The sequence below is a fragment of the Bacillus rossius genome, chromosome 7 (assembly GCF_032445375.1).
Source record: "Bacillus rossius redtenbacheri isolate Brsri chromosome 7, Brsri_v3, whole genome shotgun sequence".
Taxonomy (NCBI): Eukaryota; Metazoa; Arthropoda; class Insecta; order Phasmatodea; family Bacillidae; genus Bacillus; species Bacillus rossius.
This window is the reverse complement of record NC_086335.1, coordinates 56039048-56054989: the sequence shown is the minus strand read 5'-3', so window position 1 is coordinate 56054989 and position 15942 is coordinate 56039048. Positions and strand designations below refer to the sequence as shown.

The 15942-nt window shown below is 34.5% G+C and overlaps 1 protein-coding gene across 6 annotated transcripts in view; it reads right to left on the bottom strand.

Moving 5' to 3' along the window:
* Positions 1-12808, bottom strand: part of LOC134534094 (SUZ domain-containing protein 1) — a 34729-nt gene extending 21921 nt beyond the window's left edge. Inside the window, exons 1-5 of one of the 6 annotated variants that reach the window (XM_063372133.1) lie at positions 12744-12808; positions 8441-8502; positions 8178-8358; positions 7152-7240; positions 3192-3739 (exon numbers count right to left, since the gene is read on the bottom strand). In XM_063372133.1, coding sequence (XP_063228203.1) covers positions 3589-3739; positions 7152-7240; positions 8178-8358; positions 8441-8502; positions 12744-12794 — 534 coding nt within the window. In that variant the 5' untranslated portion in view covers positions 12795-12808 and the 3' untranslated portion in view covers positions 3192-3588. Of the gene's footprint in view, positions 1-3191; positions 3740-7151; positions 7241-8177; positions 8359-8440; positions 8503-12737 lie in introns of those variants that run through there. The other 5 variants (XM_063372132.1, XM_063372134.1, XM_063372131.1 and 2 more) reach the window with 5 other exon arrangements.
* Between the last annotated feature and the right edge of the window lie 3134 nt (positions 12809-15942).

Sequence of the window (15942 nt, the reverse complement as noted above, 5' to 3'; positions counted from 1 at the left end):
CAAACAAAAAAACATAGCTGTCAGTTTAGTCACAAATGTATCATGCCTAATATCCACTGCCACACCCATGCATCACTCAGTTGAAAAACATTTTAACAGAACACCATCAATACTAAAAAACCAATTTTATTTTCTTGGATTTAACTCTGGAGCTTCTCGAATAATGCCTTGCACACTGTTTGGCGGGAGGAATAGACGGTCGCTACTCTCATTAACTGCTGGTACCCTGGTACTCTGTTACCAGCACTCTGCCAGCTGTGCACAGTACCCAGGACAACCACCTTAGTGGAATAAGAGAACATGTGTCCTTAAGTGCTCAAGCAACTTATCTCACATACATTTTAATTTTTGTTCTGTATTTCCAAGGATTGGAACAAAAACAAAAAAAGCAACAACCGACACCTGGAAGCCTGTTATGAGCAGCAAGTTTTTTCCAAGTGGTCCGTGCGTATCTCCGAGACGTACAAACCTTACTTACGTTTATCTCTTGCTTGTTGCATGCTACATCATTAATGGCATGCTTTGGGAAACGAGACCTGCCAGTATAAAATGTCACCTGTTCCTCTACAAATTACACATGCAAGCAACTTGAGACTTTGCTTCCCAGCCATGATGCATTTTTTTTCGCTAATTACGTACACATTTTTTAAATTTCGGAAATAAGCTTATAGATATGGTTCATACCCTCTTGTGCAATCAAGAATTATGGAGTTGTCAAGGACCCCTTAATCCATCGCCTTCACCACCATAGAGAGGTATAGAACTATTTGTAATATCACAAAATCTCTATTAAATAATAAAAAAAGTGTTAATGTTTAGTGTTGTTGTTTAGTTCAACTCTTACAGATTAACTCCACATACCCTCAACCGCCCCCTTCCCCCTTCAACTGTCCAGAATTACCTATCATTATCTCTGAAACATGTTATCTAACTCAAGCCCCAATATTTAATTTGATCATAAAATTACATTTACTTTATATGTTTACGGTAATACAATAAAACAAAAAATGCACGCTTCTAGTTCAAAAAAAGAGAAAAAGAACACAATTATATATATATATATATATATTGTAATTACATGGCCTGGGCATGAGCAAAATGTTTGCTGCTACATCGGAAAAAAATGCATTTATCCATAATTTTCATGCTAGCAGTCTTTATTAAGGAGTTTTTAAGAATTCTTAGTGAAACTTATGGACTCTTAAGGGCTCGTATTCAATTAATGACAAATTAAGGACTATCTAAGGATATTAAGGAATCGTACGAACCTTGATAGACTCAATTTTGTATGCATTGCCCACCAGTGGATATCCAGAGAATGAAGGTCTAGCAACCAGTCAGGAAAAATTTAATCATGCCTAAGGCTATTTTGATACCCCATTTTTCAATACCAATTCCTGATACCCGGATCTCACCAATACCTTGTACAACAATTAACATTTACAATTACTGGCAACACTATATGAATAAATGGAAATAATTTTTTTTATAAACATGTTTGATAATGTCATTGTTTTTTTCTGAATCAAAACTCAAAGCAATTTAATTGAAAATCGTATATCATGTATTTAATATGTAAACATCTTTATTTCTATTTATTTGTAGTTTAACAGTGCTGAAATAATATATTTTGATGATTTGCCTTTAAAAATGTAGTTAAAAAAATTCTATACAGATAAAAATATTATTTACACTTGAAAAATAAACATAGCACGTATTAAAAAAAATATATAAATTCCCAGATTTTTTGCAGATACCTTCAATACCTTAGCCGATATACGTTACCAGTATAGAGTACCAAAACAGCCTTTATCATGACTATATTGGCAATAAAATTTGCTAAAGAAAACACAGTAGAACGTCCGAAAGAACTGCCTGGATAAAAATAAAGGCAAGGAAATCGATAACTCATCTTAGGGGATGAAAGCAAGCCTTAAGAGAAAAAATATAAAATGACTTTCTCTGGCCCTTTATTATTTCTCACTGACAAAAACACGTACTTTTTCTATAGAACACAATCACTATACATTTCCACAATTTCCTAACACTGCTGTAGCTTTCTCTCAAAGATTCTCCACTGTCGCGCAGAAATTGTTTACACACTAACAAAAAGCACAAGCGGTATATCTTACGTCACATCCAGAGGCGGCTTCAGGCTCGGCAGACCGGACAACCAGCCAGAGGACCTCGTTACCATCAGGAACACACGCAGACTCTTTTATTACCAATGCACCTATCAAATGTCTCTAAAATTTTATAATCCTATTTGTTATACAACGTAGGTACCTAAACGTAATTTATTCAAATTTTATTACAACTAAAACAATTATTACACTTATTATTGATTTCTCATCCTTTTAGCAATTAAATAAATTATCAAACCCATCGTCAAAATTTAAGATTCAGGTGGTTGGCTTAAAAATGTTTTAATAAAAAAAAATATATATATATATTTTTCAAATGTTTATTTATCTCTGGTGGCTATCACATAGCCCCAGATCCCTTGGTGGATATCCTCTCCTAAATATAAGGGCCCCGCAAGTCTAAGGCCGCCACTAGCCACACTCCAAGGCACCGTCATCGACGGAATTCAGCCTCACGTGCCATGAATTACGAGTCTGCTTGAAAATACCCTGCGCAACAGTGAACATTGTACCCAAAATTTGGATATACAAGACACATTTAACGAGTAGTGATACAGGAAGAGCCTTTGTATAACCATTTCATTTAAATGTTCTGATCTAACATATATTTCCCTTACTACTCTCTTATTTTCCCAGAAATTTAGAATTCCCTGACTATTCCAGGTTTTCCCTAATCCTGGACACCCTGGATAAACTGAGACACTGCTTCAATCTATCTGTAAATAAAGTCTGCCATGTCAACTTTCTATTCCAACAGTTCTCACTGATGAACACAGCTCCCATAAACACAAGCAGTACCCAAGACACCCCAAGTGTTACCAAACCCGACAGTTGTCACTTGCTCGTGAAAGCAAATCCTGACTTTTACCTATGATCTTAAAGTGGCAAGTGCAAACACTATTTCGTAAAAATGTACATGCGTGGTTCATAATCAACAAACTAGTAAAACTGGCCAACTAAATATATTTATTTTTATTAACAATATAAAATATGAAAAAACCTACACAATCACAAATAAAATTTTTAAATAAGTGTATCTCAATATCAAAACATTTTTCTATTAATTTATTCAAAAAAATGGTACACCATCTAACATAATAAATTAAAAGAATGGATAAAAAAAAGTACACTTAATGAAAATGAAGAATAATATTTAAGAATATCAATATATAAATAGAAAATCATATTTAAAAAAGCAAACAAATTATTTATAACAAACTTATTATTATATTTACAATACTTACAGACTATATCACAGAAAGCTCGAAGGTAGTTAAACTCTACATAAATTTTGTATAAAAAAATTAAATTATTTACAAACGTACCTATGTCAAAATTTTCTGATCATCACAAAGTTGAAAGATAAAATCAGTAATAAATTGTTCAAGTCCTAGCACAGTAAAATGTGTACAGTATATACCTACATTAGGTACAAACACAAGGATCATAAAAATCTTTTCGGTGTTTGAGATCTTGCTGGCTCGAATACAGGAACATCTACGAAAGGTGATATTAAAAGCTTTGCATCTTCTTCCAAATCTAAAAACTTTTCAAACCTGGCTATCTCAGTTTCTTCGTGATCCACTGCAAACACACTGAAGGAAGAAAAAGGTTCACAGCCACACAACAACCACCATGTGCATATTATCCAACTACGAAACACATTAAGTGCACACATATCGCCAAACAAATTTCTAAAAACATGGCTGAAGCTCAGAAGCAAGAACAGTAAAATATTTTATTAACTGAAAAAACATTGCACATATTTCAATATAAATTTTTGCACAGTATATTCTCAGTATAGCTTACTTTTGAAAATTTTGCAGTAGGGTCCAAATTCACTTCATATACACACACATATATCACACATGCAAACCCCCCCCCCCCCCCCCCCAATTTTTTTTTCAAAAGGTCAGTATGTATATGGTTTATGGCTAAAAAAACTAAAAGAACAATCTGCCCCACGTACTGTGACCGGCAACTATCTGGGGGTACAAGATCCACATATCCACATCATCCTTATTCCTCTAACGGTGTCCAGAGCGGTCAGACAGTGTATCAGCCTGAAGTTTGGGAGGGAGGGGAGGGAGGGGGGGGGGGGGGGCTCATCACGTCAATGGTCAATGCTGAACATGGACAACCTATGTTGTGCAGACTAAATTTACTGGTCAATCAAATATTTTACAGAATAAGTATTAGGGATTTACCGATATTGAAAAACCGGTTACCGATTACGATTAACGATTCACTAAAAAATTCAAATTCAGCCGATGTTCCAAACCGATTAAGAATACTGATTATATTTGCCCGATTATTACATACACAAATTAAAAAAGAAAGCAAAGAGAACAAATAAAATTGATGTAATGGAAGCATGGACCATAAGTGTACATACATATGTATAGAATGCAGACAAAATCATTTTTATTTACATAAATATTTAAGATTTTGGTAAGCTAGCTAAGGCATTGCACATAACATTAATAGCTATAGTTAATAAATAGCTTTTAGATTTTTGTGAAGAAATACAAGCTGATTGACTTTGTGTGGCTCCACATATTACTTGTAGTGAAAGACGTTTTGTTTCCATGTATGCCACCACGCGATATTTTTTGAGAACAATATTTACACGCTGCATATTTATCGTCCGGCCCGGATCCTAAAAAAAAAAAAATTTCCACACAGCATTGCGACTAGCGTACCCATGATTATTATGCAACATTAAATAGTGAATGCAATGTATAACAGCTCTTAACAAATATTTATTTTGGTAAATGCCAACAAATAGAAAACTTAGCAAAATATACTGTAATATTTGATCAAAGAATTCGTCACTCCATTTACGTAATGTATGGACGTGCATTAGTTAATTTAAACAATAAAAAAATCTACAGTCGCCGAGCCGTCTTCGCTAACACAGACATTACCAATATTAGAAAAATTAATTTCGGTCACAAACAGAAATATTCCTACAACCGACCACCAACTATCTATCGCAATCTATCGTAAAGAAGACTTTCCCGTTATTAAAGTGACTTCAATAATAATAAAAAATAATAGATAAAGGTTCACGTATACAACGGAAATTCCGGTGAAATGAGATAAGTTGTCCAAATTGTTTTTGTTCATCACATGACGTGCGTAACCTAAACGTAAAATGGAGATCTTGTGATGATGCTGTTCAAATAATATTATTGTGTTTTATGCTGTTTTGTGTGTTGTATTTTTTTTACAAGCGGTACTCAAAGCAGTTGTTTGATACATGGAGCTAACAATAATGGAAATACTAGCCATACATGCTAGAAGAAAATCGTCAATTGAATAAAATAAGAGTAATTTAATTTATTAGACGACTAAGTTTCTGAAACTTTCAGCGCTTGTGTAGGCCTACAGTCTGAACGGTGTTTCATGAATTAATCTTAAAAGAGTTTACTATTTACCGTTAAAAGAATATATTAATATCATTGGCATGTTTTTCTTATAATGCTAAGCGATAACTATGATAAATATAATGAGAAAATGTTGACAATTTTGTATAAATAATCGGTTGAAAAATCACAGATTAAGATTAATTACCGATTCTCTATTATCGGGCGATTACAGTTAATCGGGATTCGAATCGGTACATCCCTAATAAGTATGCTATTCCAATGTTTCAGATTAATATGACCACGTACCTAGCCTTAGTTTCTCATCAAGTGGTGGAGCGTTAAATCTTGCAGTTTGGCACATTTCACACAACTGGCAGATGTGCAAGCACAGTGCAAATCTACACCGCAGCATGCAGTTTCCGAACACAAAGTACAATATTGTGTCAGTTAAAAATTCTATAGCTATACAAGTACAATGAAGAGCGATAGGAAATGTCTTTAACAGCAAATCATTCACCTTGTAATGTGGCTGTGTCAATGACTTCAGAAATGGATATACAACACAAACCCTAAAAACATGCATTACGCCATGCATTGGATACCTACAAGAAAGTGTATCAAAATTTTCATGAATAATTATTTATGACAGCCAATGTTTCAACACACGTATTTATGAGATTTGGGTCAGTTGGATTCTTCGAATCCTCAATTCCACTGATTACTGTGAAAAATGGGTACTCAAAAGTGATTCAAACACACACACACACACATATATATATATATAAAATACTTCCATTTTGGTGTCAACTTTTTAAAATAAATCAAATGCTCAAATGCACAAGCATGTATTAACACACCCTGGCAGGATATTAAGTGCATATGCCAGGAAAATAATCGCAATAAAAAAGACTATTGTAAAGTAAAATGGTCGTTGAGCAAAGTTATGTTCAGATTTTTGTAATGAAATTGCAGTTTTGATCTAGTCTAGGAAATATTTTAAAACTGAAAGATTTCTATTGGCCATTTAGTTGTATACATGTGGCAAAATCATAATTAATGAATATATATAATAAAAAATCTTTAAAAATATATGGTGAAAAAAGGTACTGTAAATATTTAGTGGACCACATTCTTGTTATTTTGAAAAGAAATGTGAGGCAATAACCAATAATTCACAGTACATCTTAGACTGGCATTTTCTTAATAAACTTTACTTTTAAATAGGAATAAGTATCATTTGGAACAGATAATCAAAACAATCAGTTCAAACATGGAATCACTCAAAATTTGTAGTCAACTAACCCAAGTATTTATTATTATGAGATGCTCACCTTGCACTGCAAGCAAACCACTCAGATTTCATCAAATATGCAATTTATTTTATTTTCTTTAAATGAATGCACTAGTTGCAACAGCCTACAAGTCTAACTGGAACAAGGAGGAAGTTTTTCTTTTTATGTTGGATTATTTAAAATATTTCATATTTCTCTTTTCATCCACACAAAAAAAAATTAAATACCTATTAAGTTTTCCACAGTTTAAAACAAATACATTAGTAGTAAACACAAAATATGACATTAACAAATTTAAAATGCACCCTTCGAGCATATTGTGAAAGAGTTCGAATATACTTCACCTGTCCGTTGCGGGAACGTTTGTCTGCTCCTCAGGACTTCTCGCTTCACCCAGGATTCTTAGCCTCGCCTCCGCGTACTCTTGTTCCCGCTGAAATGGACAATAAAGACCTAGACATTGAAATACCCACAACAGTAGGCAATGCTACATCTTTAATTTTCATTGCACTTACAGCAACATACAGCAATTGGATAACCTGCTCAATATTCACCCGCCAGCGAAAAAAGCTACAAGACAGATCACAAGAGAGGAATCCCCTCAGTGTTTTCCAGGTTCTTTTTCCAATACAACACAATGTTATATGTAATAATAATTGAATAAAGCAGTAAAAGTTTTATTTAATTACATTCCACTACAAATGAGACTATTCAATTTACACAAAAGTCTTTGTTACTATACAAGTTAAATGGTAGAGGTTATTCTAGGAATGATGGAAAAATCCACATGTATGGAACCGAGCCTGAACAGAAACATTTACATGCTTAGCTAACACACAACACAGCTTGTGACTTAAGGTCGGAAACTCAGCTTGAGAGAAGAACACAATTCAATACTACAAAATAATCAGCTACTTAAAATAGGGTGTGATGGAAATACTCGCGTAGCGATCACACTTGTCGAATGCAATAGGCAAAAGAACATAACTAAACATATGGCTTGCCAGGCAATGTCAAAAGTAACCTTCTTTATGTTCTCAGAATTTTTTAGAGTATGACTACTACCAATGAACTGACACATGCAATTCCAATAGTCTGACTTGAGATATTGTTACCCTACTTTCGGTGTGGCCTTCCCTTTCTATTTAACAATATAACAGTAGAGTTTATTAGGTATTCCTAATTACTACTTTTACAACACTTAATTATTTCTGCTAGAAAACACTTAGATCAAAAGTGACCAATATTAAATAGATAGGGCCAATTTCCAAAATTTAAAAAAAGTTAATTGTGGAGTTTAAGTGCACTTCTGGGGAGAATGGAAGGAAAATGCTATTTAAAAAAATATTAAAAAAGTAACAACCACTTACTTGCTGCAGCGTTTTAACCGGCTGCCTCGGCTTGGCGTCGCCATTCATTACTACACTATGTTTACTTCCATTCATGTTCTTTTGCGGCCTTTTCAGGATCTTGACAGTAGGTTCTTGAGATGAATATTGAGATCGATAGCTGTCATCTTGGAAAATAATGGGACCGTTCATCACCCCCCTGCTGAAAGGTTAAGAGAACCACATAAGACCGGCACTAAAATGGAACACCTCCTCCAACGCACACCCGGGGAGAGAACACCCACCTCACAATGTCACAGTCTTCAGGGGACGGCGGGTCTGACGGGACCAAGCCAGTCTCCAGTATCTGCAAAATAAAGAAGCAAACACACGTAGGAAGCAGCATAAACAGCAAACGTTCACTGGTCTAGTCCTAAACTGAGCAAACACTCTACAGCTCTCTCTCTCTCTCTCTCTCTCTCTCTCTCTCTCTCTCTCTCTATATATATATATATATATATATATATATATATATATATATATATATATATATATAACCACAGAGGAATCACTGTAAAAGAATGTTAAATACCCAAAACTTGTGTATTTCAGCTTGCACCATTTAATGTTAATTTTTATAGCCATTAAAAAGAATAATTTTACCACAGATAAAATGCTTATTTAATGAATGAAACTAGTAATAAATATTCTCATAATTTTTTTATAAACTGTGTAGTTCACATCAAAAACATTTCCCAGCAAACTCACATGGACATGACAGTAACATGGCTACAAACCTCAATTCGAACAAGTTCAAGAAAACCGGGTCATTTAAATAGTAGGTAAATAACTTTGAACACGTTCGCAAAATTACATGCAAATCAAAGCAATAAAAGTTAATTAAAGCAAAGGGAGAAGACAAATACAAAATGATTCTATGTATACACTTGGTGTTAAGTCCAGAAGAAGTACTTGTCCTTTATAGTTGGACTTTACGTGATACATCAAGGTCATAAAAGATGTACTACAACTCAAACAACTCAAGGATACTGAGGAAAAAAAAATTGGTCATGGCCTATTTTAAGGCCAAGTTTTGCCTGAAGTGACTGAGGAAAAACACAGAAAACCAAAATCAGGGTGGCCAAACTAGTTCCTCTGGGATGTAGTATTGTGCCTTAATACTGCAACTAACTTTTGAACAATCAGATAGGGGGAGGAAAAAAGAGAGAGGAAAACAAAACCCTGTATATTTACCACAACATGTGCAAATTATTTGACAAAATAACCTACATTTATACTGAATCATTCTTTATGTGTATTATCCTTAACAAAGTCAGTGTAATTTTTTATATTCATATCGGCCAGCATTACCCCTTTCGTATAGTTCAGAGGTTCTCAATTTTTTTTTTTTTAATTCAGACACATTTCAAACCCTACAAATAATTGCAGGCACACCATACACAAATTTCTGAGTAATATGCTTGTTTACAATCAGTGAAGGGCAACTACAGTACTGACTAAATCACTGCTCAAGCAAAACCTGTAGTGTCATTCAAACAACAAATAATGATGTGATAGTAAACAGAATAGTATATTATGTAATGAAATGATAAAACAGAGTAACGATATTTATTTTTATAACTGGACACATTTCTCTGTAATACCCAGGGTGCACCAGCGCACCCTGGCATACACTTTGAGAACTACTAGTCTAGTTAATAAACTACATGGAATGCAACAAAACCAACGATGATTAAAGCCAACATAATTTTTCTTGCATTCTGAATTAAATTATTACGTTATTTTAAAAAATCAGAACAAGAAAAATTTAACTGTATGGAAGACTACAATTTTATTTTCAACCAAACCTCTTGGCAGCTTTTATTTATGTACAATAAATATTAATTTTGAGGACACAATATTTGCAGAAATTTAATGTTAGAAAAACATTTTGTTTTTGTAAATATGTGTTTACGTAAAAATTATATTGGTAAATTCTTACAACTTGAATATTAGTATCTACAAGTTACAATTAGTAAAAAAATAAATATACATTGTATAGTGTTAATTTTATATACAATTCTACTGTAGTCATTTAACTTATTGGAAACCTTACAGTTAAGTGGCAGTCTCGAAAAAAAATTGTCTTAACAACCATAATATTGGTTTCTGCATCTATAATTACTAACTACTTCTTTAAATTTCCAGTGTATGTTATTACTTATACAAGCAGTTTTTTTTGCCAGTAAACTTGTATGTTTTAAACGTGTCTCATTTATAAGATATATCTATTCTCTGCCTTTAGATACTGTACATGCACACTGCGTGGTTTGTATTCTTATTCATGCATTGGGATGGAACACACAAATAATGCACAGTAATTGGGATCAACTGGCTAGCACTAATTTAATTTACTACATTTACAGCACTATTACATTTATACTACTTCCAAAATTCTAATGGTTTTTCACATTGTAACTGTATCTTGCTGTTATTCTTCCATAAAGGCTATGTGATGCATGGCCTACCGGTTTGAGACCATTCAAGTTTGCTAAAATAATTACCTATCTACTTACTGAAAATCTCCGAAAAGTGCAATGTAAGTTCTCATTTTATTCTGAAAAACTCACTAACAGCAATGAGCTATTAAAACCAAGGAAAATGTGTAATATGAATATGATAATAATATGTAATATGAGGCAAGGAAAATGTGTAATATAACATCAAAAATATGTGTTAAAAAAAAACTGAGGAAAAATTTCTTAACATTTCTGTAAATCTCTGCAAAATATATCACGTAGAGTAAGGAACTTAGAAAATGTAATTAAAGGTGATATTAATATAGTGACAGCCAAATAATCTCAAATATTTTCTTTTTTGATTCTTGGCGAGCGAGTGGAGCAATTGCGGCAGCCACACTGCCTACCTGCAGAGGCTGTTACACTGCCCTCACCAATATATTTTTTTTGTTTTTTCTCATTCTTTAATTGGATTTCTGTGGGAATACTTTTCTTTTAAACCAATTTCAAGCATTCTTCCATTTATATTTATTATTGATTTATATTAAAGAATTTCCCTGGTCTTTGTGGTTCCTCCCACAATTGAGTTGCTTTGAATTGAGTTGCAGAATAGTCAAGCAACATTAGCAGTAATTAAATCTACTATTTCTGAAAGAGCTTCTATGGCTTTGCAAGTAAAGGTTATGAGTGAGGTGGGGGATACAGGAAGCTAATTTACACTACTCAAACTTTATAGGAAAAGGCAAAAAGAGGTGGGGGATTAAAGAATGGAATACGTTGGATGAGGAGTGTGCAGTTTAGCATGGAACATGGGACAGTTAAGGAGAACGGTAAGGAAAGTACAAAGAATTGTGTGGGGACAAAAAATCAGAATAAATAATAAGAATCATACGGTACACTGTTTTACTTATTTTGTGTAAAAAGAAATAAAAAAAAATTCACTTTGTTTTTAGAATTACCTAACTGATGATAAAACACGAATAACGTCTTCTATGAAATAAGGCGACTAACAACTTAAGTGCAATTTTGTTTGGTTACTTAATACCTAACTGCTTTTACTTTATGTGTGTCAATGAAAACATAAGTAGATTAATTAAAATACAAACACTGTGGTAAAATGCATGAAATCAAACTTTACAGTTACATGAGTAATAGTCTGTATCACATATCCAGTATTATCTCTAGATCCTGATGTGATGATCCTGTAGTAAATAATGCTTGATGTTTTAATTTAGTACGTATAAAGATCCTGGCCCAACAAAAAGTTAAATATCAAGATACAAACTAATAATGTCGTCTTGTGGAAATTTTTTCAATTGTATTCGACTTACAATCATAATTGATTTTTATAAGTATTGGTTTTGTCCAGGATCTTTCCACGTACTACTAAATTAAAACATCAAATATTATGTACAACAGGATTATGCCATCAGGATCAAGTGATAAACTTGGATATGTATACGCGACACAGAACTTTTACCATTACGTAACTGGAGGGGGAACATGATAAAGAGACCAACAGCAGCTACAAATACTTACGAAGAGGTAAGAAATTTGGGGTGGAAGGAACAAGTGGAGAGAGTACTGAATAATAAAATAGTTGGTCCTCGAGAGTGAGGGGACAGTATGGTGGAATGCTAACCACTGAGCTTGTGCCCAACAGCAGCAGGATTAGCAATATATTAATACCTGTCATTACAAGAAAGACTTAACATTTTCTCAGTCGTTAGCTTTATTTAACACAATTACAACAGCGTCCCTTCTACTTAGAAACATCTTGAACATAGTTATGGATCAGATTACTGAAGGTTTAACCTAACACCATTAATTTTGAGCAAACATAACCTGCCACTGAAAATAAAAATAAACACTTGACACATTTTCAAATAAATAAACACACTATTTTAAAGTCACAATACAAAAAAAAATAAACATTTTTACGAAAATAAAATAATAATTTTAATGTAGAAAGTAATCTTAGTATTGAGGTAATAATCATCGGTGAGTAGCACTTCTAAAGAAGTTAAAACTGATACCTAACAAATTTAATTAACCATTGTTAGGCATTGTCCAAAAATATTACATTTACCCCAGTCTCTTCAATATCTTCCCAACTCTCCACAACTTCTCTGGCAGCCATTTTACACAGAGTACTAATTTAGTAGAGAGAAAGAGAGAAAGTATAAATATCAAATGACAATAGCTACATAATTGAATTTTTTTTAAAAACAAATTAAAAAACTAGAAGTTAATAATAAAGGAAACTAAAAAAAAATATCAACTAAGATTTCAAATCCAAACAATTTAGAAGACACCAACTAAACAGCTCCATCGAATAAAAAAAATTAATATAAAAATTCAAACATTTATTAAAAAAATTTATACTGGAAAAAAAAAAATCGAAAGATATTTTTAAGATAAATTATTATTTTCAGAAGAATTTTATTCAAGAAAATTACATTCGAGCCATAACTTCTTAAACTGCCAGACATTCAGAGTGGGGTTTGGGAGCCAAAAGCACCAAAGATAATCAGAGTGCCTGTCTTGATAAATGTGACTACATTGAGGAAGACCATCGATACTCCTCATCGCACAGGCGTTTATGCTATGTTGTCTCCCCAGCAAGACGTATGTAACTAATGTATGTCGGTGCAACGAGCCAATCATAAACCGGATGTACAATTCATGTTCTACAAGTAAGCAGGACCGTGATCCAGCATAGAAACATAACAGGCTGAGTAGGTACTGCCATAACACCATGAAAAGTGTACCTTTTGCATCAAAACAACATCGTTCTGTATCGTTCGTTTTTCAATTCGTAATTGCTGTCTCTCGTCATGTGGCCAGGATCCCTCATAGAGAGCTCACCGGGCATAAACTTTCCTAGTTTCGCCCAAAGGACAGTCCAGCAAATGACAAGTTTATCCTGGTGAAAATAATTTATATGCAAAAAAATTGCAAGATAAAACTCATTTCTAACGAAATTATGTATTTTCCTGACATTAGACACACCTCTGAACTTTGTAGAAGTGCATGATAAATTATATAATTCTAATTTTTCTCTTCGAGTATAGAATTATGTAGAAATACATAGTTTTAAAGTGCGTATTTCTATACTTCATTTTTCCATACAAAAAAAATCATAATTATTTTAAGGATTTCTAAAGGCAATAGAAATAAGTGTAGAATCTAGTATTTTTTGTTATATATATATATATTGACGACAGTCGATGTACCCTCCCACCAGACCTAACCCCTTATAATTTCTTCTTGTGAGGTTACATCAAAGACATGGTGTTTGTCCCGCCCCTACCACAATCCTTGCCACAGCTAAGACAGCGAATTGCAGTTGCGGTAGAGTCCATCACTACCGATATGTTGTGCAGGGTGTGGGATGAGTTCGAATATCGTCTCGACGATTGCCGTGTGACAAGAGGAGCACACATCGAGTTCCTGTAATATGTTAAAAAAAACTTCCAGAGATTCTCTATGAACTATATAAGGTTTGAAGCACGTATGTTGTACCGTTTAGATTTTATGAATTTTTGATTTTGTATACTTCTTTTGTGCTCATCCTGTATATATATATATATATATATATATATATATATATATATATATATATATATATATATATATATATATATATATATATATAACATTTGAAACTACGTTACCTTAGTATAGCCTCGTGGGCGTGTGGTTAGCGTACCTAACTCTTTAACTGAAGGTGGTCGGTTCGAAACCTGACACCTGCGAAATTTTCTTTTGTAATTGTAAAAATAAATATGGTGCATGCAACATTTCAAAAGTAATAAATATATATTTGAATTAATGAATGCAAATAAAAGTAAATTTATTAATTCAATTGCACATTTCATTTCACTCCTTTGTATCCATACAAAATAGTGATAATTCAATAAAAATGATTCAATTTTATTCATAAAAGTATGCAGAGGTAGATTTTATCATACAAAAGATAGAAAAATTAAAAAAAAAATTCTTCCTCAAAGAATATAATATTTTTAATGCCTAAATGGTTTGTTTGCAAAAACCTATTACGGCTCAGTCTCAGGCCGAATATGATATTTCCTTTTCTTCTGGATCAATCATTTCATCAATGTTTTGTTATGACGTTGTCACGTTAAACTATCGTCCGTAAACCGACTTTACAGACAACCAATTTTTCGTGCGTGCAGCCGGCGTTCATCGATTTATTAGACGTTGTCACGTCAAAATAACAAAAATTTTATCTGCTTGTGCTTGAACTCAATCCTTGCTTCTGCAAAGAGTAGTTCACAAGTGTCAGAATATTTTTGTAATTTTTTTTTTCCTAGCCTAAGTTAATCTAAGTGTGTAGGGGAGGGTCCAGGAGGACCAAAGTGTGTCTCAGGCCGAAGCCTATACACTCTACCATTCGGGTTTTTAACCATGCAGGACAAGGGCGCGTGCATCGTGTGCTATTGGGGTTTACTGGCCAGCCATGGCTGCAATTGGCGCCATGACTGACGCCCCATTGGTCGCCTAGCTTAAAAGCTAGCTAATGTGACCCAGGTAAAACCTGCATAGACACAGGGAAAACCCTGGGCCGGTTCATGCGGGGATCAAATAACATGCATTAAGCAAGCAGGTAACTACTGGACAAGAGGGAAGAAGGGTCCAGGTAAGAAGAGTTGGAGGGGCTGAAAAATCAACCATACTGGAGTTGGGTGCCTGGGCCTTGCGATCCGCATTTAAAGTTGGGAGCTCCTGGGTTATTATTAACCAGGGGCGCATGCACCCCCAGGGGCGGGCGACTTCACGCGTCAGCCCAGCCACAGCTGCCCAGGCAGCCACAGTTAAAACAGAAGTGGGCAGACGAGCCAGTAAACCGGCTCGAACTGCTGGCTCTCGGAGCGAAATGCAGCCTGACATTGCGCCATCTTCATCTTCCTTCTTCCAGTCAACAGCCAACGACCTTTCAAGCCAGGGTGGGGGTAAGTCGTTCAGGCGAATGAAGTATCTTGCGAGTCGGACCCTCTTGCCCCCCAAATTCCCGGGTCGGTTGAAGGTCGCGCCGCCCAGGCTACCACTGGCTCCAACAGGGCCCCAACTTGAAGGCGCCGCCATCTCTTCCTTCAGAATTCCGATGCTGTTCAGTTCCGTTGCGCGCGCGGCAGTCCACAGCTCCGCAAGTTCCAGCCCGCAGTTCGTCTACACTTCGCATCCAGGGCACATCGAGCTCCCCTGCGGTGCCTTCGCTGACGGAACTGCTTTCTGCCGCGCGCCGAGCTACATTCAGGCTACTT